This window comes from Lathamus discolor, chromosome 11, assembly GCF_037157495.1.
Source record: "Lathamus discolor isolate bLatDis1 chromosome 11, bLatDis1.hap1, whole genome shotgun sequence".
NCBI classification, from domain to species: domain Eukaryota; kingdom Metazoa; phylum Chordata; class Aves; order Psittaciformes; family Psittacidae; genus Lathamus; species Lathamus discolor.
The window spans coordinates 2,118,110-2,139,395 of NC_088894.1; the positions used below are offsets into that span (position 1 = coordinate 2,118,110).

Genomic DNA, 21,286 nt, shown 5'->3' on the forward strand with positions numbered 1-21,286 from the left:
ACTCCTTCCCGGCGCTGGCAGGAGCAGGATGCCCTGATGGAGAATTCGTGCTGCGGCATCTGCTCCGCACCGGCTGCTGCCGCCTGGGTTAGGAGCCAAGTTAACAGCCAGGAAAGCGGGTTAGGACTGTTGCAACTGCCTTGAGATGGCCTCTAGGGGAGGATTAACGTGTTGGCCGTGGTGTTGGGCATGTCCTGGTGTTGCGCGCTGGAGGACTTTGCTCCTACGTGGCTTGGTGCTGTCATGTAGGATGCTGCTGTTGGCTCTGGTCCATGGTGTGCTTTGCGGTGTTTGTGCTGGGATTCATTCTACTCTAGAAGGATTTATGGTGGCTGAGGGCCATGGGCATGTCTTGAGCTGTGTGTGGGTTTAGCCTCAGCTGTGGCCCTGCATTATTATTCCCATTTTCCCATTTTGGAGCTGCTGGTGACACAGGATGCCTATGGAGTAATCCAGCATCCCTGCTCGCTCTGCTGTAACCCTGGCCTCTCCCTTCAGCAGTAATCGTTTCCCATACAGAGGTGACTTCAGCATGTATCCTTGTCCCGTCAGGCCTTCATATGCTTTGAATTATTAAATACTGTCTCTGATGTCCATTATGAAGTCGCACAGCTACTTAGAATAGAAAATACTCTGTTTCCATACTTTAACAACTGGCTTTGTTGGCTTGTGGCATTTACAATAAAAGAGAAGAGTTAAAAAAGGGGCAAAATAAACCTCATGAGAGGCTGAGGTTGGAAGTGAACACAGAGCAGTGACATCTTTGTAAGAAGATGCCCAGTTTTCTATGTCGCTGCTCTGTATCTTCTGTCTGAAGCAAAATCACATGCAGAGTCATTAGCATTAATAGGCTGGAGAGTGCCTGCTGCCGTGGCATCCACAGTGCTGGATTAGGGACTGTGCTCTGGGGGTGCCCCTTTCCACCCCCTTTACCCCCTTCTCCATCAGCTGCCAGAGACCCCTCAAAGCAGGCGGGCCGTGTTTGAGCAGCGACGGTACATTTGGCTTAGCGGGAGCAGCAAGAAGGTGGGGATGCAGAGGAGGAGACCCGTGGCCAGCTGCTGAGCTCAGCGATGGGCTCATTAGTTCTGCGAGCCTGGAGCCCTGCCTGCAGCTCCTCTCATTTCCAAGGTCAGAGTTTTGCTCCCTGTTTGTGAGCAGTCGGGTGGGACCTGCTGCTTTGCAAGAGGCTGGATTTGAGCAGTAACCCAGGCCATGGTGCTGCTGTTAGTCCCTTGCTTGTAGAAGTGCCTTGCCCCACGGCTGGGCACATCTGTGCCTGCCCAGGCACTGTCTGTACCATGCAGCTGTAGCATCCCTGAGTGAAGCTGCTTGATGTGACCTATGCAGGTGATCTCTTGTTTTCCCCGCGGGATAAACCATGGAAACTGGCTTAAGAAGGAGCTGGAAGTGGGAAGCGGGGTCCCGCTGCTGTCAGGCTGGTCTGATTCCCTCTGGACCCCATGGGAGAGGTGCCATCCCCTTCTCACGCTCCCGAGTTAAGCGGTGACAGCAGTGGTAGCAGCATGGCATGATGCTGAGGGAGCTGCTGCGGGACTTGGATCGTGCCTGGGAAAAGGGAGTTAAAAGCGGGGTTTTTGCAAGCTTTTGCCTGCCATTTTAAATGGGAAGGATGTTTCCCTGGCAACGAGATGGATGCTTCCCAGCAGAGCATATGGCTTCCATCGACTTTGATTTACCAGCGTGTTGAAATGGCAGCTAGATAATCTCTCTTCAGCTTTTGTGTGCCTATGTCCTGTGTCCCTGTTACTCAGGAGCTTTAAAAGACCACGGGTCCAGCCCCTGCAGCACTGGCCTTGCTCCTGTCCCATCCTGGGGCTGGAGCTGGTGAGGTCCCACATCAAGACTGGATCTGGGGACCTTTGCAAAGAGGTTTCTGAGCATCTTCTGGAGCCTGAAAGCTGCAGGGTGGGCAGGAAACCTTCCCTGCCTCTGCTGCCTTCCACCAGCCAAACAGCTCCTCCTCCTCCTCAGCAAACACAATCCGCAGCCCTCTCTTCCTGTTCTCCTGCCTGCTTTAAATCATTTTTAGATGTTTTGCACCTTTCACCACACAATCATCTGCCTTCTGCAGCTTGCTATTTATTGTTGTGTTTACTGGCGCAGGGAAAACAGGAGAGGGAACAAACCTGTCATTTGATGAGCAGGGGAACTCGGGGGAGCTGGTTTCTGTGGCTCGCCTTGGCTCCCTGCGGTGTGCTGACCCATTGAGCTCACACAGCAGCCTCCTTCAAGGGGCAAAACCAGGGTGTGCTTCTCCTCCTTGCTGCCCATCACTTTGGGCATCTCAGTTCCATGGCAAATTGGGTGAAAATGGCAAATTGAGTTAAAATCCTTCCCTGTGAGGGTGCTGAGGCGCTGGCACAGGGTGCCCAGAAAAGCTGTGGCTGCTCCATCCCTGACAGTGATCAAGGCCAGGTTGGACACAGGGGCTTGGAGCAAGCTGCTCCAGTGGCAGGTTGAAACTGGAGGAGCTTTAAGGTCCCTTCCAACCCAAACCATTCTATGATGAGATGCTTGCAGGAGGATGCCCCCATTACTCCTAGGGAGCAGTTTGGCTGGGACAAATCCGGCTACAGCTCAGGGAAACTCTATTGCTGTAAAGGGGAGATTGGTGGAGAAGGACTTAGAATTCAGAGTGGCAGCTCCTGGAGGAGCCCAAATAGTTCTATTAGTGGCGAAGTTAACCAGAGCTTGACTGGCAGCAGTTGTGCTGCTCTCCCTTCCCTGCGGCACTGCTGCCTGTTTCAGCAGTTGTTTAGGGCTAAAGAGCACTGCCTTTTGCAGCCTGAGCTCTCTGCAGAGCTGGGGTTGTTTTGCATCCCTTTGCCCTGAGCAGCTCCTCTGGGCCTGCCTGTCTGTACATCAAGGCGCTGCTCGCAGCACAACCAAACCCATCCCAACAGGAGCAGCTTCATGGACGTGAAAAGCATCAAGGCTGTGTTCTGCTGTGGAGGGAGCGTGCTGCCCTACTGATGTGGGGAAAGGATGCAGAGCTCCCAAACTGGCCACTGGCCTTTTTGTTCTTGCTGTTGGACCTGTGTTTTTCCTGCATCCCAAACTTGGGTGTCCTTCAGGCATCGCAGGGTCTGGACCTGGATGAGCCGGACACCCCTCCCATGACAGTGCAGCCGTTTGGATTTACCAGGCTGTGAACCAGCTCTCCTGTATCTTGGCTCTGAGCTCCTTCCTAATCACAAGCTGGGACAAGAGAAGTGAAATTAAACAGATGGTGAAATTACCAGCTCTAAGACACATTAGACGGGCAGTTTGCAAATACTTCTTTCTTCTCCCCAAGACTCAGTTAATTAAACTGATGAGCAAATGAAATCAGCAATGCCTCGGGAATGCTGTGCTTTCCATTTCCGTGTTAGCCACTAGCCTCTGGCTCCGAGAAGCCACATTGCTGTCTTCTGATGATCAAGGCATGAAGCTGGGAATGGATCCTGGGATGTGTTTGGGGCATCCGTGCGCCTCCGACATGTGCTGGAATCTCGGTTGTCCTTTGCTGTTGGCTGGGAGGAAGCCTGAGAGCAAAGCTCTGGGGTCCTGCCTTTACAGGAGCATAAACCATGGGCTGAGGCATAGGGAAAGTGAGTGTTTTGAAGTCGACATAAGGATTCTGAGCCATTTAGATGCCCTCTGTGGATCTGAGATGGTTCATGCAGCTGCTGATCCTGTGTCGGCAGCTCCATGCAGATGCTATAGGTGAGGATGCTTGGTTTTGAGGTGCTGTGATTCTTGGTGCTGTAGAACTTAGGCAAAGTCAGGGAAGTGAAGGTAAAGGAGCTCGGAGGGATGGAGCTTGTCCTCCATGGGCAGGAAAACCTCAGGCTGGATCACTGCTTCTGGGACAGACCTTTGGAAACGGGGCTGCTATTCCTGTCTGCAGCAGGACCCAGCCCTGTGCATTTGGAGGCAATCTTCCTATCTGCAATTAGACCAGAACCTATTTTTGTATATCCCATTCCCTTGAGGAGTGTTTAGATGAGATTCAGCATTATGTTTTACAGGGACGTCTTGCTTTTAACCCAGTTTTAGAGCTCAGCTAAGTTGGGTTAAGTGACTTACCCAGGTAAGTCCAAGGAGCTTGACACCTCAGGATGAGGACTTTTTATTCCTGTGTGCTCCAACTGTTCAGCAGAGCCCTTGGCTTCTTCAGTTCATGTTTCTCATTGCAGAAAAGCCCTTAAGAAACTGAAATAAACTTGCTCTTCATATACAGATAAAGGTTAGACAAGGAAGGTTTGTATTCCTGCACTCACCAGTAATGATCTCTCAGAGGCAGAGAGGAAGCTGAGGCTCTTTTGGGGAATACCCTGTGGGATGAAACCAGCGGCAGTGCTCAGATTTCAACCTGAATAATCCGGGTATTGCATGAGACAGCAGCTTTCCCTCACATTGAAATCAATGAACACGCGCTGAGTAAATGCCTGTGCAGGTGTTTGTGAGAATTACTTACACATCCAATATTTCAGACTCCTAATTTACCTCCCAATGCACCGCAATCGCACCGGGGTCTTTAGGGCTCTCTCCCATGCCCCGTTACAGTGCAGCTGCAGGAACATATTCCTGCCCACCAAGGTTTGAAGAGCAAAGCTCGGCCTGGTAGTGCAGGATATGGCAGGTGCATGGGCTTGATGAATACTTTGCGTTTGCCTCCAGACATCTGGCTCCTCTGAGGCTGCATGTGTAGGGCCAGAACACACAGACAAGCATTTTGCAGTGATTCATGGTAATGGGGACAAAGAGGAACATTGCAGCTAGAACTTTGTATACAGTGATTATTATTAATATGGCTTTTATTCTGCATTGAGTTAAATGCCTGCAAAAAACACCCAACCCATTCCTTAAATTTAAGCCCTTTTCCCGCTGTAAATGATCAGATCTTGATCTCCATTCCCAGACAGCTTTTGTTCTGCGAGGCTTCAATCCAGAAAAGCTCTTAAGCTTCTAAGTGTGGGGATGGATAGATACACAATCCTTTGCTGGAGGAGGGACAAGATATGTCATGCAAAACCCATTTCTGCTCAAATTCCTCTGGTTCATGCGTTCAGGTCGGGGCAGATGATGCAGTTTCTGTTCCCTGATGCTGTTATAAGCAAGAGGGAAAGGCTGGAGGAGCTGTTGGAGTGGGAACTGCTTTCCAAGGTGGTGAATGTCAAAGGAAACAATATATGTGAAGCCATATCCTGTTCTTTTTTCTAACTGAGAAATGCACTACCTAAATAGAAGGAAGGCTGGGGAAGAGAAGATATTTTTGTGGCTTGGTTGTGCCACTTTACCACGCTGACACAGTAAAGCTGTGACCAGCTCTTCTTTATTCCTTAGCTTGCATGATGGAGCTGTGAATGCTCCTTATCTGCCCATAAAGCAGAAAACGACCTTCCCCCCCACCAGAACCTGATGCAAAGGAGATCTCATTCCCTCTGCCCCCCTGGGATGTAAATGTGCTGGTGTGTTTCAGTAGCTGCAAGGGGAGCTGAAGCACGGAATTGGGCACCGTGCTGAGCCGATGGTGCTCCTGCTTCCAGCCACATGGCTGGGAAAGACCCCAGAGAATGAATACCTGGGAAACCATCTCCTGTTTTTTGGAACACAACAAGGGGAGAATGTTTGCTGTATCCATAAACAGGGCTGGAGGGCATGTCCTGGGTGCTTACAGGTGCTGGTAGTGCTGATGAGGGAAGGAAATCATCTTATTTTCCTTCCCATCCCAGTGCCACCCTGGTAACATGGTTGGGATCTTTAAGATCTGCTCCTCTATATCCTGATTAATTCCCACTTCCCAAAGCACTGTTTAAGGTAGCTTCGCTGTCCGCAGCACAGCTTCCTCTGGGACACTGCTGTGGTCCTCTGGGGATGCTCCGTTTACAGCATCATCCTTAGCACACTTTATGGCTTTGCACAAACAAAGTGCTGCTTGTTGTAGTTGTTCAGCTGTCATCTTGGTGCTCTGAGGAGCACAGGACCTATTAATGTTGTCCCAAAGAGACCTTTACTAAAGATGTATTAAAAGGTTTATAAACCATGAGAATCCCTGCCTTGGAGCCAGCCTGTGTGTTGCGCATGAGCAATGTTATTTCCCTGCATGGATACTCTAGGAGCCTCCAGGCTCCTCTAAGGAGCAAGATCTTAGGTGAGAGGACATGGCTGGGCATGGCCAAACCTCCAGGTAATGAGGCACCATCAGGAGCTGGTTTTAGAAGGGAGAGCTTGCATTAAGGCACAGGACCGAAAGGCAGGATTCCCTGCTTCTGTTCCAGCTCTGCTAGTGACAGAAGTTGCCTTGTGAGATGCTTTTGGCTGAGTCTGAGGCATGTGGAAACCCAGAGCGAGGCATTTGGGCTCATGTTTAGCCTTGTAAATGAGGAGCTGGGTGGCAAATCACAGCAGGATTGCTGTCATGAATAAAGATGAGGGATGCTCCTGGCTAAGGGTAGGTGTGATACCCCTGGAAAAGTCATGGTATTATCAGTTTTGCTTATGATTCACCAGAGATTTAAATTGAGCTGTAAATACTCCCATTCTGCTTATGAGGCTCTGTGAGTGGTAAAAGGCATTTGGCAGACTCTGTTTCTCTCTGATATGGATGTTCTTTCACCTTGGTTTATTGCCGTTGCTGCGTTTTCATGGCCTTTGATTTACCTTGAAGTTTTAGGTACTTAAACACTGATGTTCTACAGAGACCACAGCAAATAGATTGTGGGGATTACAGATGCCCATGAGCATTTGGGGTTTACTTTAGCACAGTTATCAATGTCTTGTTCACATCCCCAAGGTAATTTAAGTGCGTTAAATGTTTCAAGTTGTTTTCCACTGTGCAGCTCTCCAACGCCTGTAATAAACTTCCATTCCAGCTCTTTCTAATTAAACCAATCCTTAATGCCCCTTCCCAACTCCAGGGAAAGCCAGGGAGCACAGTGCCTTCTTACCACCTTGTGCCACCTCTTTGTATTGTATCCATCTCCATCACATCCAGGAATCCAGTTGCTAATTACTGGTGTTCCCTCGCAGGAAGCCCAATGGTTTTGCATGTCAGGGAAATATGATTTGAATACAACTATTTCAGGAATAAATTTAAAGGTCTTTTTAAATCCTTATGTAAATGGGTGTGTAGAATCCAAGGGGGTTTCTTTTGGAAGGCAAATGAGATGATTAACCTGAAAAGCTTTATGATGATTCCATCATGTGCTTTTACTGAGGAGGATAAAAAAAAAGGGGGACAATTTTACCTCTTTCAAGCCATTTTAAGTATTTCTTTTCTTCCAAGGGGGAGTTCAGTGATTTCTTTTGCTGTTGCTAACCCAAAGCACAGTGCACATGAAATGTGGATAGGCAGATTTTGAGCTGGGATTTATAAATTGCCATAAGAAGCTTGCACGGGTGTTTAAAGTCAACATAACCTTTGGATGTAAAGCCAGACTTTGGATTTATTAGTATTAGCAGCAGTCAGATTTGCACAGCTGAGTCTTGGCTGAGCTTAAAGGTCTAAGCAACAGGCATGGGGGATGCTGGAGCCTCAGATGGTGCTGGGTTGCCCATAGGAATGGGTGGTGGGTGAGAAGATGCAGTGACATGAGGAATCAGCTTTCCCCATGCCATCACTCTATGGAGGACACAGTGGTCCAAAACCACTCGCTGCCCTCTGCATCCACCCAGCTGTGCATCAGGTAGGACCCAGCTCTTGTCTGCTCAGGACGCAGTCTTCTCCATAGCTCTATGCAGAATTGGCATCTTTAATGTAAAAATCATTAGATGGGGTATAATTAATGTTCCTTATTGCACATTAACATTATCCAGAGTCAGGCTGCCGGCGTAATTTGCTTTGATTAGATGTGTGGCTTTAAAAATTAGATTTATCCCAACCTCTACACTATTTACTGGCCTGTTTCCTTTTCCCTAGCTGTCCATTATCATATGGAGCCCTTTTCTGTGCTGTCTGGGTAGATTAGGTGAAATTAAAGCGGAGTTAACCTTCCTGTTCCCCACTGCCCTTCCTCTGTGTCAGCTCAGAGGATACACACTATCTCCAGTGTGGACATACCTCTGAGCTTTCTTATGCCAATCCTTTATCCATAGTGGGTCTGCAGATCCTTCAATGCTTCCCAAGAGCCATACAGACCCCAATCCCTGAATTCAGATTCCTTGCAGAAAGGTTTTATTCCCATAGTCTCCTTTTGCAGCCTCCCAAAGGTTTGTGGACCAAGCAAAGCATCTGTGCATCACTATGGGTTTGTTTTGGGATGCTTGTGCAGCTCACCCTGTGATGAGCCAGTGCCTGCATCCCTTGCTGGCAGGACCATTCCTTACCCCGTGGCTGAGCATCCCCTTTGGGAGGGAGATGAGGAGATTTGGTCCATGTGGGATTTGGCCATGGAGCTCCTACGCTTCCTTGGAGAAGCTGGTGCCTTCCCCATTGCCTCCCATGCTTGGCAGTGCTGTAATTAATGCTGACCCTGCAAGTGTGACCTGCATCAGGTCTCCCTGGCAATGAGAGCCCTGAGGAGTGCAGAGCTCGAATTACAGCAGCACTGAGCTGGCCCTGGGGACTTGAGGGGAATAGGGATGAGGCTGCAGCCATACGCTGGGATAAGGAAGAAGCAGCACCAGGAGCTGCCCTGGCTCTCCCCACGTAACCCCTGCTGCCACAGTCCACCCTTGGGGTTTGAAGTGATAAAGCCATTCCTTTTTCCTTCTCTCTGTTTCATCAGTATATGTTGAGGGACAAATTTAATGCACAGGAATCCTCTTTCTTGTGATGTTGTCCCTGCCAGGACTCGTTGTTTGAGTGTGGCTTTATTCTAGGTCCATCCAAGGTGGCCACCTTAGCAAACAATGTGCAACTCTGAATTGACACTGATGCTTTCAGCACCTCCTCAGGCACAAAAATACAACCCGTGTTCTACGTCTTTAACCGGAATATGCAGGATTTCCTTTCCCACTGATCCCTTTCCCTTATAATTGCTTTTTGTTTTCCTCTTCTCTTTCTTCTCCCATTGATTATTCACTTGTTTCTCACTCCAGCATCGGAGTTTGCAGCGCAGTCTGGGCCACCCTGGATCAGGGCTGCCTGATGCACCCACAGCTCCTTCCCTCCAGCAGTGCAGGGCTCAATTCCCCCCTGTCACTGCATGGGCAGTAGCTCCCAGGGCCTGGCCCAGACAACCTGGTGAATGTAGGAATGGATGGAGCCCATTTAGGTGCAGGGCAGGTTGCTTTTTTATGGCAAGGGTTTTAAAGACCAGCTTGGGGAGAAAAAGCATTCTAAGACCCATGGAAGACAGCAAGGGACATAATGAATGGGATGGCAAGGGATGTTTTCTTACTCTCTTGAGGTTGTTTCAAGTCCGTGGGTACCAGACCTGGTGTGAGAAGAGGAAATTTACAGTGAGAAATCAGTCAGTTGTCCTTATCTGGTTTGTGCTGAATTCATCCTGCTGCTGCCAAAGCTCAGCCTTCGGGAGATGGCTCCGAAGGTCTCTTACCTACAACAGGGAGGGATGTTTCAGCTTGTGGTTCGAATAAATACTCCAAATCCCCCTATTTTTACTCGTTACTGTGACATTAATGGTCATTGCAAAGCCGCAAGCACGACCTGGGTGGCGTGAAACTCCCTTTTCTTTCTGCAACAGAAAGGAGCAGCACCCACCAACCGTGCCTTATAAATATTCAGAACGCAGTTTGTAGGACTGTGAGACAAAGCCAGACAGATGAATTATTTAATGCTTTTAGAGAATGCAGCTTGCAGTTTCTCCTTGCACTGGCCTCCTTTAGGGTATCAGTAAATTGATCTTTAGTAAATTAATTTCCCTCCCTTTGTTGGAGTGAGCAATGGGCACCGCCAGTGGAAACCTTCTCCATCCATGAGCAGATGCCAGGGCTCCTCCATAGCTCTGGAATTGGGTGTTGAGTGCTGAGGGTCAAGTTCCTGTCACTCATCTGGTGCCTTTTGATTTGCATTAGGACATCCAGCCCTGTGGGAAGCACAGAGCTGGCAGTTTTAACGGGCAGCCTGGGAATGGTGGTGGCGGGGCACTTCTGAGGCTGCTTTTGGGATTAGGCCATGGACGTGGATGTCAGTGAGACCTGGATGTGAGCTGTAAGGGGGTTTTGAGATTCTTCCCTGTTTCATGGTAAATAGGAGGCTGAAAGAGCTGATATCAAAGCTGGGTCCCCTCTGGCTTCAGGCTAAGACACCAACAGCATCAAGATCCCATCCCTTGGACTGGATCAAACCCCTGCCGTGTCCCATGTCTGGCTGCAGAAAAGCAGAGTGACAGCAATCCACCTCCCAGTGATACTACAACAAGTCTGAAAGTCAACAGCCATTCCAGGCAGTAAGGGGTTAATCTGGAGTACCTGCCTAAGAAAGGAACGCTAAATCCACCCCAAAATAGCCTGCTATGGATGGGAAATGCAGTCCCATTCCAAGGGGAACAAAGGCAAATGGCTTTAACCTGCCAGAGGGGAGGCTGAGATGAGCTCTTAGGCAGAAGCTCTTCCCTGTGAGGGTGCTGAGACACTGGCACAGGGTGCCCAGAGAAGTTGTGGCTGCCCCGTCCCTGGATAATGCTGGATGAGCGTTAAGGTCCCTTCCACTCTCTGATCCTGTAATTCCCAGGTAAGCATTGGTGGATGCAAATGCATCCACAGAGCACCAGTGGAGTTTGTTTTGAGCCTGTGCTCCTGCTCATCAGGCAGTCGAGTCAGCCGTTATCACATTAATAAATATCCCGGCTTGTTTGCATGCTGGTGGAATGCACGCTGCAGGAAGAGCTGATGGTTCCTTGGGGAAATAATGTCAGATGCCATCAGAGCTGCCAGCTGGGAGGGGAATTGGGTTGGAACCTGCCAAACTGGGAACAGTCCAGTGGGTCCATCCACACTGAACCCTTCCAGAGAGTAAACCCAGGGACTTTCCCATTCTACATAGCATTGTAGCAGCATCACAGTAAATACTCCTGGAGAAATATGTCCATAAATGCTCTCTGGACTAGTCTGAAGTGTGAGAAGTTCCTGCTCTGAAGGCTGATGGTCTCTCTCTGTCTCTCTCTTGTATGATGTAGTTTTCTACTAGTGTTCTCCTGCCTGGTGCTGTCAGTCTTTTCGACCATTGATGAGTACCAGAACAGCTCAGAAGGGGCCCTTTACATCCTGGTAAGTGCGAGGTTGCAAATGAAGCCTTCAGGGAGGCATTAAAACAAACTCAAAACAGCACAAAAAACCTGAGTTTGGGGGTGTTTGACTGAGGCAAGAATTTAAACTGTTGCTTGTGAGAAGGGGACCGCTGGTACTTGTAGGGAAGCAATAGGAAAAATATGAAAAGGAGGAATCAGGAATAAACTAAAGATATTTTTAAGGAGCCCTTAAACCCTTCTTCCTAAACTTTTTCTTTTAATCTGCATTTATTGACAACGGCAAAATACTGATCCCAACTGAAAAGCACTTTGATGTCAAGTACCTTCCAATATTAAAGCTGCGGATGCTCTCCTTAGGGAGCAGCTTGTGTAGCTGCCTCCTCTCCCACACTACAGCATCCCTGCAACTATTTGATCCTCAAGCTGCAGAGTTTAGTTCCTTAAATAGCCTGGCATCCCTCACACTGGCAACGTGGCTCCTGCCATTGGGAGCCAGCAGAGATCCTGCACACACCACCAGGCTGCCAGATCCACGTGTCCCCTTTGCTTTTGTCTGTCTTCCTCTTCCTCAGCGCCTGCCCTACATCGACATCAAAAGGTGCTGTAGACTAATTAAGGCTTCGTCAGGTTCGACACATGAAAGCTGGGGCAGGAGCTGCTATAAAGAAGTTGGAGGAAAGAGAGCATGCGGAGGGTGTTCGGATGGTGGTGGAGGGAGCTGTGATGCACAGCATCAATGTGCTTGCTGGGCATTGAGGGGTGGAGGATCTACACACTCCTGCACCAGACAGGCCAGCACATGGGGACAACCAGGCTGATTTTATAGGGAGAAAGCCGGAATCCCCTGCCAAGAGTCTTAGGATGGAGCAGCCAGCGATTCCCATCTCTGGTCTTCCACATGCTGCTCAGCATTAACCTCGTCAAGTCCTGGAGGTTAATGATGAGGTGGTACCAGGTACTCCTCAAACAACAAGGGAAGGTGTAAAGCTCTAGTTCGTGGTTACAGCATGCAGTACCTCCCACCACCCTAGGGGAGGGTGACGGGGAGGCACAGCAGCAAAGATCTGACAGTGATTCAAACCTGGGCTCTCTAATGGTACAGACAGCTCTGTGATGTGTTTTGAGGCGTTTGGAGGTCAGGCAATGGGTCTGTGCTCAGTTCTGGAGCCTGCTCCTCGTGGTGCATCTTTCTCCACTAACAGCACTGTCTCCCTGGCAGGAAATTGTCACCATCGTGGTGTTTGGGGTGGAATACTTCGTGAGGATCTGGGCTGCCGGCTGCTGCTGCCGATACCGGGGCTGGAGGGGGAGGTTAAAGTTTGCCCGCAAGCCTTTCTGTGTCATCGGTAAGATAAACTGTGAATATTCTGAAGGAGCCTTTAAAACCCTTCTTCCCAAACTTTTCCTTCTTCCCAAACTCTTCCTTCTTCCCAAACTTTTCCTTTTATCTGTGTTTATCTTCAATGGCGAAACACTGATCCCAACCGAAAAGCACATTGATGTCAAGCAGCATCCAGTATTAAAGCTGTGGATGCTCTTTGTTGTAGCCCAGGCATCGCTGCCAACTGCCCACAGCCGTGGGGAGGGGGTTCACCCAGGAGAAGCTGAGTGTAGGAGCTGAGATGCTCCAATCCTGCATCCAATGTCACCATTGCATCTCTCACAAGCCATTGATGTCTGTGTGCATCTCACTTCGCCTTCCCTGGTGCTGATGAGCTGCCCCACAAGGGAGTTATGAGACTTAATTAATTCTTGTTTGTAATGTACTTGGTGATCCTCTTGTGAGAGAGGCCATCTGTGCACAGCAGTTCTTTGTAATGGGGTAAGGAATGGGCAGGGAGGCTGTGCCATTCCCTATGGAGCTTGCTTTCGGATGTCCAGAGCTGGCAGTGGTCATATGCACGATTTCAGCTTATTCTGCAAAAAAGCACTCTCATGAAACTTACACAGAAAACTAGGGAAAGGGAAAGAAGGAGTTTATGGGATCTTTTCGAATTTAAGATATATAGATTAAGGCTTTTTTTCTTGGGCTTCCTTTGTCCTTGAGCACCCTCTGATGCTATAGTGGACCTCTAGATTTTAATTCCCAGTTTAGATGGGGGAATTCCCATCTCTGGACAGCTCTGAAGCTGATAAAAAAGGGTATGCATTTTGCAAGGATTTAATCCAGTTTAACAGTGTTAACACTGAATCATGTCAGAATTCAGGCTTTGCAATATTTGACACCCATCATTCCCATTTTTATGGAATAAAAATCATCATATGGAATGATGAGCGTGGAGAAGGAAATTAGAACGTCCATAATGTGTGCAGTGGCTCCTTTCACATCCAGGTTAAGACTGATGCTATGTCCTTCCAGCACAAGTTATAACTGACACAAGATCACTTCGATGCAGAGCCTCCAGCTGCCAGTGGCAGGAGGAGTTGCCATCCCATTTGGTAGGGGGTCAGCAGCATTCCTTCAGCTTTCAATGCCTTCTCTTCGTGCAGACATCATGGTGCTGATCGCATCCATCGCCGTGCTGGCGGCAGGGTCCCAAGGGAACGTCTTTGCCACCTCAGCACTGAGGAGTCTGAGGTTCCTGCAGATCCTGCGCATGATCCGCATGGACCGGCGGGGCGGCACATGGAAGCTCCTGGGCTCTGTGGTCTACGCACACAGCAAGGTGAGTCCCCAGCAAGGACATTGAGTTGCCCTTCATGTTTTTCCCCCACCAAAGATGCTTCTTTGGTTCACTTCTTCACCATAAACATCTCCCAGTCCTGGGGGGATTGGAAAGATGCTGTAGCTAACATGGGGAGCAATGCAAAGTCGGATACATAAGGTTTGATTGAGCTTATGTAAAGGAGAGAAGGGAGAGATGTTGAGTTGTTTGCAGGGAATATCTTGAATGTAGAGACCACCTGCACACTGATAGAGCTCATTTCAGAGTCAGCAATTAGCAGCAGTCTCATTAAGCACATATGGTGTTGTGAGCTCTTTGTCCAGGATGCACTTCAAAGTGGATGAGTATCTGAAAGCCCATCCTGCGAGCAGCAGCCTCTCACAGACGCACTGAGTGCCTCTTCCCAATGTAAGGCACCTTGGCCTTTCTTTGGATTGGGAAGAGTTTGTTGATTGCTTTGTTTCCTGCTGCCAAATGTAGGAATTTAACATTTCTCCTGTTTCCTGCACTTTTCCCCCTGAAAAGCTTTGCCAGCTCCTCCAGAACTGCGTAAAAATCACAGGGAATTTGTGGGTGTTTTTTGCTCGTCCTTGCATTAACTTCATCCTGAAATCCTGTGAATTCTGACTTAAAGCTTCCCTGAAATTGGGGATATATTGTACCCAGATCCCAGCTTTGTAGCTTCTCCCCAGTTAGTGGAAGGGACCTGCCCTAAGCAGAGTCACAAGGGATTTGAGGGTTCCCATTTCAGTTTTAACCCCTCTCCCTTGGGTGAACTGGAGAAACTGGATTATTTCTTCTTTAGCCTCAGTTCCACACCTTGAAATAACGAAGCTGTTACCCCTCCATTTCCTTCTCTGCTTGCTGTATGTGTTTAGATGATGGGGATTGTCCCCTTTGCATTAGCATCTCCAACCAAAGCCTAAAGTAATGCAGGGAAAGTTCAGATCCAACCACGAGCAACGTACCATTTGGAGATAGATGCGCACCAAGATTGCAGTTATTCTTTTCTGTCCCTTAATGTTCTTGCAGGAGCTGATTACTGCCTGGTATATTGGCTTCCTGTGCCTCATTCTGGCCTCTTTCCTGGTATATTTGGCCGAGAAAGGAGAAAATGAGCACTTTGATACATACGCAGATGCACTCTGGTGGGGTCTGGTAAGTGATTTCCATAGAGCAGCTGCTGGTTATTAAATGTCCATTAACCCTCCATCTTCTATCATCTATGTGAGAAGTCAACTTAGGGATTAGTTAACATTTCTATTAAATGGCTTCAGGCTGCTTAATTTAGCTCTTTTCTTAAATAAACCTCATAGAAAATGTTAAGAGATCCCATTCCCTCCATTGCCTGGAGCACCAAGGAAGCTGGAAACTCGTGTGCTCCCAGTCGTGGGATTTAGCTCTGTCATGACAGTAGAAACAGGTCGGATAAAGACCCCGCAGGTGCTTTGATCATCATGTATTTAAATGGAATCATTTAAAATGATCCTTGGGTAACCCGCTGCTAAAGACACTGCAATAAATGTGATGAAATTAATAGGATCTAAGTACCAGACAGACTTCAGCACTGAAAGCTCTTCCCTTTCACATCTTTGCTGACAAAGAAGGAAAGGGCAATACTTCTGGTTTGCTCTGGGGGTGCGTGCACATGTGGATTATTGGATTACCCGATTAACAAAGAGCATTAATGACGTTCTAATCTTCTTGTGTTATTGTTCTTCTGCTCCAACACTGTGGCGCTGGTCTGGCCTTGATTACAAAGCATGGAGTGAAAAGCCCAGATCTGATCAAATCCCAATAACAGGCTTGGGGCGGAATGGGCTGATCAGGCAGCTCCTCTGTTCCAACAAAGGGAATGAAGCAGTAAATTGCTTTTCAAGGCCCTTGGTGATGACAAATATAAAAACAAAGCCTGATTTGACATAACTAGAAAATAAACAAGGAGGAAAAAGCGGCAGCCCAGATTAGAGCTCTGTCTTGGGAGAACCATGGGCGGATTTATCCCTCCTGCTTCCCAGGATGTGCGAGCCTTTGGCAGATGCGCAGGTGATTGTGTTGCCATTGAGAAGCTCAGAGTAAACATGGAGTTCCATTAAGATAAAGAGGTTTTGTCATTGTCCAGCTCCTAGATGCAGTACAGGCAGATGAGCAAACTAAATCAAATTGAAGGTTCAGGAACTCATCCCTCTTGTCTGCTCTTGGTGAATCCAATCCTTGTACTTGTCTTTACATATCACAAAGAGTTTGTAAACCAACTTTGCAGTGATTATGGAGAGAGCATTGCTTTAACTTTGTGTTTCAGTCAGGAGTAGCCATGTAGCTGCATTTTCTAACCACTTTGTCAAACTGGCATCTAATTGATAGGGCTTTTAGTGGGTCCAATTAAACAGCGCTTTGGGATCGTTCTTCCATTTGTGTAAAAGTGATTTTATTCAGAGCTGAATGCATGAGGTTTCCAGAGCTACATCAGCACAGTGTCAGCTCCCATCCCTGGGGCTGGCTCTGTCTGTGGAGGTTAGGGGATAGGGACAGCTTTCCACCTGGCACAGTTGGAGCCAGTTTGGGCAGAAGTATGCAAGCTGTTCCCAATCAGACCATCTCTCCCTGCCTTCCCCTGCCAATCCCAGGCTCTCCAAATCCTCTCAGAAGGGAATACTCAGCACAGAATCCCAGACAGGTTTGTGATGGAAGGGACCTTAAGGCTCAGCCAGCTCCAAACCCTGCCACGGGCAGGGACCCCTTCCACCGGAGCAGCTTGCTCCAAGCCCCTGTGTCCAACCTGGCCTTGAGCACTGCCAGGGATGGGGCAGCCACAGCTTCTCTGGGCACCCTGTGCCAGCGCCTCAGCACCCTCACAGGGAAGAGCTTCTGCCTAAGAGCTCATCTCAGTCTCCCCTCGGGCAGGTTCAAGCCATTCCCCTTGGCCTGTCCCTGCAGGCCCTTGTCCAAAGGCCCCTCTCCAGGTTTTGTGTCAGTCCATAAAAGTGGGAAAATGCATCTTTTCCTGCAATTTGAAATTCAGAGGATTCTTCTTCTCCATCAAATCTCTCTGCTCCTTCCCCAGCACACACAGAAACTCTCCAGAATTCTTTTGGTGCATTGCAATAATACTTAGGAAAGGAAAAAAAAACCCCATCTCTAAATTAGGTTGCATGAAGCAGCCATAATTCCTCCTGTCGGCATAATATGCTGTTTTTAAATAGGGAGAACGGCTAATAGGCACTGCTGGGAAAATCGGGAATAAACAGCATCAGATCTTTCTGCATGCAGTCAGCTCTGCCTTCATCCGTGAGGAGCCAAAGGGGAATTTGGGGGAACGGTGCCGGTTTGCTTCCACTGCCGAAGGCACAGCCCCATCTCCCGGGGGAGGCTCCGAGCTGCCGCAAGCCTCTGCACCAGCTGGCAGCTCCCTGTGTCCGCTGAAGGCAAGAAAATGCTCCCAACTGGTGTGAAAACTCAGTGCATTGAGGAGGAAGGCGGCAGCGCTGTCCTGGGCATTGGGAAATCACTGCTTCCCACAGAGGTGCCCATCATAGACTGGCTTGGCTGGGAAGGGACCCTAAAGCTCGTCCAGCTCCAACCCCTGCCTTGGGCACGGACGCCTTCTACTAGAGCAGCTTGCTCTAACCTGGCCTTGAACACTCTGATGCTGCAGGAAGTTTGTCTGTGTGGGTTCGGTTGTAAATCTGACCAAGGGCTTTGTGGTGCTCTCCTCCCTGCAGATTACCCTCACCACCATCGGCTATGGGGACAAGTACCCGCAGACCTGGAATGGGCGGCTGCTGGCGGCTACGTTCACCCTCATTGGCGTCTCCTTCTTCGCCCTTCCTGCTGTAAGTGGGGGCTGCAGCATCTTGCTGGGAGAGTGTTGAGCTTGGCCCATGTTGTCCCAAGCCCCTGGAGCTGGTGGCAACGCACCAACCACATCCTCCAGTGACACGAAGCATCCAGAGATCTCCTGTCTGCAACAGCTCTGTGGTTTTTGAGTCAAGAAAAGAGGGAGAAGAGGGGAAACCCTGTCTGAGTACCCACAGATTGGGCAAACGAGATGGAAGCTCCAGATTTGGCTCTGCACAAGTATTTATTGAAGCAAAACCAAAACCTCCTGCAAAGGCTGCTCTTAGGGGTGATGTCCTTCTCCTGGCCGTCAGAAGCAAGAAATAACCCAGAACAAACCTTTGGAGGGAAAGCTGGCTGTGATGTTTAAGCAAAAGCTTAACAAACACCCTGCTAACTGCAAATGTTTGTTCTCTTCCCCAGGGCATCTTGGGCTCAGGGTTTGCTCTGAAGGTTCAAGAGCAGCATCGGCAAAAACACTTTGAGAAGAGGCGAAACCCAGCAGCAGGCCTGATTCAGGTGAGGATCAGCTGGGGGTACCACGTCCTGGTTTTGGGGAGGGTTAATAGTCTTTTAGGTGTTGGGGAGGAGGCAGGCAGGTGAAGAATGGGGCTGTGTGTGTAAGGTGTGAGACAGCAGCTGGTGACTAGTCTTGTGTGGGGATAAATGCCAGGAAATCAGCCGTGGAGAAAGAACATACGTGGTAGGAAACAGAACAAAATCCAGCCCGGCACAGCGAGACAAATGCATTTGGAGAGTCTGGTTTTACCCAACTTCTTCCCCCCTCCCTCCCCACCAAAGAGAATATTTATACTGATAGAAAGTTACAACTGGGAGCATTTTCTTTGTGGTAACAGATGTCTGCGCAGAAGGTTGGTCTTGGTGTGTATCTTGGAGACGTGAAATTAGTCATTTTACATTCCCCTGCTCCTTTCTCTCCACGTGTTTTAACTCTCTGATGGGCAGCAAAACCTATTTGATACCTAACTTCAACCCGACAGTGGGTGCCTGGTACCTGAAACACTTTTAGCTGGGCTCATGTAGCCAGAAGTACCATGGTACTACCTCAGATCTGGCGTGTATTAAACCAAGGAAAAGGAAGCTCAGACCCATCCCATAGCAGAAGGAGGACTCAGTGTTGGCCAAAGGCTATAAAACCAAGGGCAGTGCTGCCCATACCTGGTTCACAGTCCCACTATGATCCCCTCCATAGGCGGCTTGGAGATTTTATGCCACCAACTTGTCCCGGACGGACCTGCACTCCACTTGGCAGTACTACGAACGCACCGTCACCGTCCCCATGTACAGGTACCTCCTTCTCCCTCTTCCACCACCTTCCTCGTGACACCACTGTCTCCATATTTATTTTTGTTATCTGGTTATACAGTTTCATTTATTATCTATTTTTTGGTCAAAAAACTTGATTTCAAGAGCCGGTATATGCTTTTTCTTTTGGAGTTTTTTTTTTTTTTTTTTTGCTTTGTGGTTGGTTTTGTCTATATCTTTTTGACTTGATTTTAATTTCCCTGTTGGTTTTTTTTTCTTTCCATGTCTGTGTGTGTGTACATGCTCTTCTTTTCACCTTTATTTCTCCACGGCCACTGGTAGTTGCGTTGTGTTGTGACAGTTGCTGTGCCCAAGGGTGAAGATCTCCATTCTGAGCTGCTCTGGATCATAGGTAAACGCCGTCCTCGCCCTGTGTGCAGCTCCTCTCACCCACTCGGGCTCTCCTTGCGGCTCCAGCTGGTTTCTTATGGTCCTTCTGCCTTCCAGCAAACTTCTGTCCCGGCACTTTCCCTGGGTGCATTTACCCTGGGTCCCCCTTTCCTTTCCTTATTTTTTCTCTAAGAGGAAGAAAACCAAATCAGGATTCAATGAGCATTTTCCTATGTCTTGCATTTCATTTATCCATCATGAGAAAGGCTGGTTGGATGGAGCTTGGAGCAACCTGGACTAGTGGAAGGTGACCCTGCCCATGGCATGGGATTGGAACTGGATGAGCTTTAAGGTCCCTTCCAACCCAAACCAGGCCGTGGTTTTATGATCTGTTGACACAAGTAGGGAAGGACTGTGGCTGTGATGGATGATGCTGGTAAAGCACCGCTGTGTTTTAGCAGGATCCATCTGCCTTGCTTGAAGGAGAGGTAACTCATCATCATCCCCAGGCAGCTTTTTCAGCTCATACAACACAAGTTAGAGCAGTGCTCTGGGAATTCACAGCCTCTTGGGATTTGGAGCTTCATGGAGATGAGGACATTCTCCTGCCATGCCTCACTGCTCCCTGGGATGCAGGGAAGCATTGCACCCCTTGGGGCATTCTCATGGTTGGTGGCATTGAGGCAGAGGCTTCTCCAGGAGCTAAAAAGCAAAACGTTGTTGCTCATTTTGCACTCCACGCTGTCTGCATCCCCTTCTGGCGTGTTTTTAGGAGCTAGTCACGTTGTTGTGGTCAGTGAGTTTTCATTGGATTCATTCCCAGTGTGTGTCTGATTGCTTTTTTTTCCCCTAGAGATTTATGAACCAGCTTCAACATTTTGCCTAAAAAAAAACCCCAAACCAAACAACCACCCAACAAAACAGAACAAAGCTGTTTTCCGATAGCATTAATCTCACCCACTGAAACTCCCCCATCTCACTGTACATTAGCAGCACTGGCTGTGATCAGCTATAGGAGAGGATGAGGATGGTGCCTGGTCCAAAGTCCACTGCAAACTGTGGGAAGCCAGGGGTTGATTTCGGTGGACTTTGCTGGGTTTTACTGCTCTTTGAAAGGCTGAACTTATCACACAGCCAGACATACAGTGACACCTTTTGCATGAGGATGTCCTGGGGTAATTACCTGATGCTTAATCCACTTGTTAGAACCTGTATTTCCCATGGAGCTAGTACACAGGAACAAAAGCTGAAGAGCTGCAGAAGAGCCTAAATAAAAGCTTTAAGGAGGAAAAAGGGCAGGAATGCAGCTTGGTGAAAAGCCCAGCTCTCCTGAATGAGAAGCCAGGACCAAGTTGTAGGAAGGTGGTAGCAGTTTTACTGGTTGGGTGCTGCTCCAGGGTCAGTCCCAAGCAGCATCATCACCCTGGGCTTCCCTAGGCACAGATTACTCTGTTCTCCCAGTTTCACCTCTAAATCCCAGCTCCTGTGTGTGTGCAGGTAAAGCGAGCATCACCTGGGAGAGTGAGCCATGGATGCAGTGATGTATTCGGCTCTTTGGCCAAATTGGATATTTTTACCAACAAAGCAGTGAGCTTCTGTTGAATATATTTTGGATGCAGTCAGATAAATTAGGGAAAACATTAAAAACGAGGTAACTGTATGTTCTGGCTGCAGCTTCCATCAGTCACACTGTGCATCTATCCTTGCCACTTCACTAAGCCAGCTTTGCACTGGTGCAGCCAGAGCAGCACATCAAGCCCAGTGCCGCATTAAAGCGATGGCTGCAGACATGTGGCTGCAACACAAAGCATGATTAGGAAGTGAGTTGGAGGAACACAGTATCCCCATGTCCCTCCAGAGTGCCAGGGGGTGATCTGCAATCATTGCTACCTTGGCACCCTTTCTGCTCAACATTGGGCTGCTTATTCCCCATAGCAGGAGCCCTGTGACTTGAGCTTACTTGTT

General features: G+C 48.7%; 1 protein-coding gene across 6 annotated transcripts in view; it reads left to right on the forward strand.

Moving 5' to 3' along the window:
* KCNQ2 (potassium voltage-gated channel subfamily Q member 2) overlaps positions 1–21,286 on the forward strand; it is a 62,262-nt gene that overhangs the window by 10,718 nt on the left and 30,258 nt on the right. For all 6 annotated transcript variants that reach the window (XM_065691276.1, XM_065691278.1, XM_065691277.1 and 3 more), the window contains exons 2-8: positions 11,091–11,181; positions 12,382–12,508; positions 13,653–13,828; positions 14,861–14,986; positions 17,551–17,661; positions 18,089–18,184; positions 18,879–18,973. In XM_065691276.1, the coding sequence (XP_065547348.1) occupies positions 11,091–11,181; positions 12,382–12,508; positions 13,653–13,828; positions 14,861–14,986; positions 17,551–17,661; positions 18,089–18,184; positions 18,879–18,973 (822 nt within the window). The remainder of the gene's footprint in view (positions 1–11,090; positions 11,182–12,381; positions 12,509–13,652; positions 13,829–14,860; positions 14,987–17,550; positions 17,662–18,088; positions 18,185–18,878; positions 18,974–21,286) is intronic.